Genomic DNA, 1,978 nt, shown 5'->3' on the forward strand with positions numbered 1-1,978 from the left:
CTCTGATGTCACACAATCTAAATGAAATTAACAACTCTCCAACTTCACAAATGTATTGAGAAATCAGGGAATAGAGATATAGTGTCCAGAATCCAGGCAAGTTCCTGGCATATGAGTTACATAGAAGAGATCTTTGACTTCACCATGAAAGGAAAATGGGAACTGATTGATTCATTAATTCCACTGTCATGTACCATCTACTAAATTATTGAAATCTCAACTTACACTCAGCTCATGAACATGGACCACATAGACTCATCATTCAACATTCTGGAACCTATAGATAATTAATACACTAAATTATATTGTTAGGCTCATGTTCTACTTATGAGAAATTTGAAGTACATAGTGTGGCTACAGTAACAAAGTAATGACCATGGTACATAAACATTCTGATCTCACTGCAGTCTCTACTATGTTCAGTGCCCCATTTTTGTTCCTCTTTGCTACGGGGCAACTCCTGATTTCCCCAGCAACACTGGAGAACAGAACAGAAGTGACCGAGTTCATCCTGCTAGGACTCACCAGTGCCCCAGAATTACAAGTGGCCCTCTTTATCATGATGAGCCTCATATACCTCATCAATGTGGTTGGGAACTTGCGGATGATCATATCGATCCTCTTGGACTCTCATCTCCACACTCCCATGTACTTTTCCTGGGGAACCTGTCTCTGGCAGATTTCTGTTACTCTTCAGCGGTCACTCCCACAGTCATGGCTGGACTCATTCCAGAAAATTTCCTACAATGCCTGTGTAGCTCAGGCCTTCTTGTTTGGAGCCTTTGGTGGTATGGAAAATTTATTCTTGGCCACAATGGCCTATGACCGCTATGCTGCAGTGTGTGAGCCCCTGCACTACACCACCACCATGACAACACGTGTGTGTGCGTGTCTGGCTGCAGGCTGCTACCTGGGAGGTTTCCTGAATGCCTCCATCCATGTTGGGGAAACATTCAGTCTCTTCTTCTGTAAGTCCAACGTGGCCCATCACTTTTTCTGTGATATTCCAGCAGTCATGGCTCTGTCTTGCTCTGATAAGCATGATAATGAGCTGGTTCTCATTATCTTTTTTGCTAGTTATCTTGGTATCCTACATGTTTATATTTATCACCATCCTAAGGATGCTCTCAGATACAGGATACCAGAAGGTTTTGTCCACCTGTGCCTCTCACCTCACTGCAGTCTCCATTTTCTGTGGGACTGTTATCTTCATGTACTTACAGCCCAGCCCCAGTCACTCCATGGACACAGACAAAGTTGCCTCCGTGTTCTACACTATGGTCATCCCCATACTGAACCCTGTGGTCTACAGCCTCAGGAACAAGGAGGTCAGGAGTGCTTTCAAAAAAAGTTATTAGAAGCACCATTTATTGAAGAAAATGATCCTTCTGCCATATGATCTTTGCACCTTTGTCTGGGTGCACAGGCTTCCTCTCTGGTTCTCAGTTCTGTTCCATTGGTCTCTGTGTCAGTTGTTATGTGAATACTATGCTGCTTTGGTAATCATAACTTTGTAGTATATTTTCAAGTCAGGAATTCTGATGCCTCGGCTTAGTCCTTTTTTTTTTTTTTTCACCCCTCAGGATTGTTTTGCTATTCTATGTCTGTTATGGTTCCATTATATTTTATTTTTAAATTATAATTATCCATGCATGTTGATTGTACGAGTTAATAGCTTTGCTGTGACATTTCCATAAAAGCCTGTGTCATGCTCTAATTCTATCCCTACAACCCTCTCATACCCTTCTCTCTCTCCTGTCCTTTTTCTTTTCCCTCATAGTATCTTCAGATTGTCTGATTTTTTCTCTTAATTTACACATAAGAGAAAAAAAAAGAGTGACTTTTTCTGTGTCTGCCTTCTTTTGCTAACATGATGACCACTGATAAATATGATTATAAAAAATATATCTCAGAAATTACATTACACCCATTCATTGTTTTTAAGTTTTTTATGATCTACCTGTAGACGACACTGGAT

At 40.8% G+C, this 1,978-nt stretch overlaps 1 protein-coding gene across 1 annotated transcript; it reads left to right on the plus strand.

Moving 5' to 3' along the window:
* Nucleotides 1–376: 376 nt before the first annotated feature.
* On the plus strand, nt 377–1,358 carry LOC113195117 (olfactory receptor 5B17-like). Its single transcript, XM_077797208.1, has 2 exons — nt 377–968; nt 1,078–1,358. The coding sequence occupies exons 1-2, from the start codon at nt 377–379 to the stop codon at nt 1,356–1,358; spliced, it is 873 nt and encodes a 290-aa protein (XP_077653334.1).
* The last annotated feature ends 620 nt before the right edge of the window (nt 1,359–1,978 follow it).

Source organism: Urocitellus parryii, chromosome 4 (assembly GCF_045843805.1).
Source record: "Urocitellus parryii isolate mUroPar1 chromosome 4, mUroPar1.hap1, whole genome shotgun sequence".
Lineage (NCBI taxonomy): Eukaryota > Metazoa > Chordata > Mammalia > Rodentia > Sciuridae > Urocitellus > Urocitellus parryii.

What these genes read in the sequence shown, in the direction of transcription:
- LOC113195117 (XM_077797208.1), top strand. Translation starts at nt 377, where the DNA reads ATGGTACATAAACATTCTGATCTCACTGCAGTCTCTACTATGTTCAGT. An exon ending in AACATTCAGTCTCTTCTTCT is followed by an intron (nt 969 to 1,077) that starts GTAAGTCCAACG and finishes CTTTTTTGCTAG; the next exon opens with TTATCTTGGTATCCTACATG.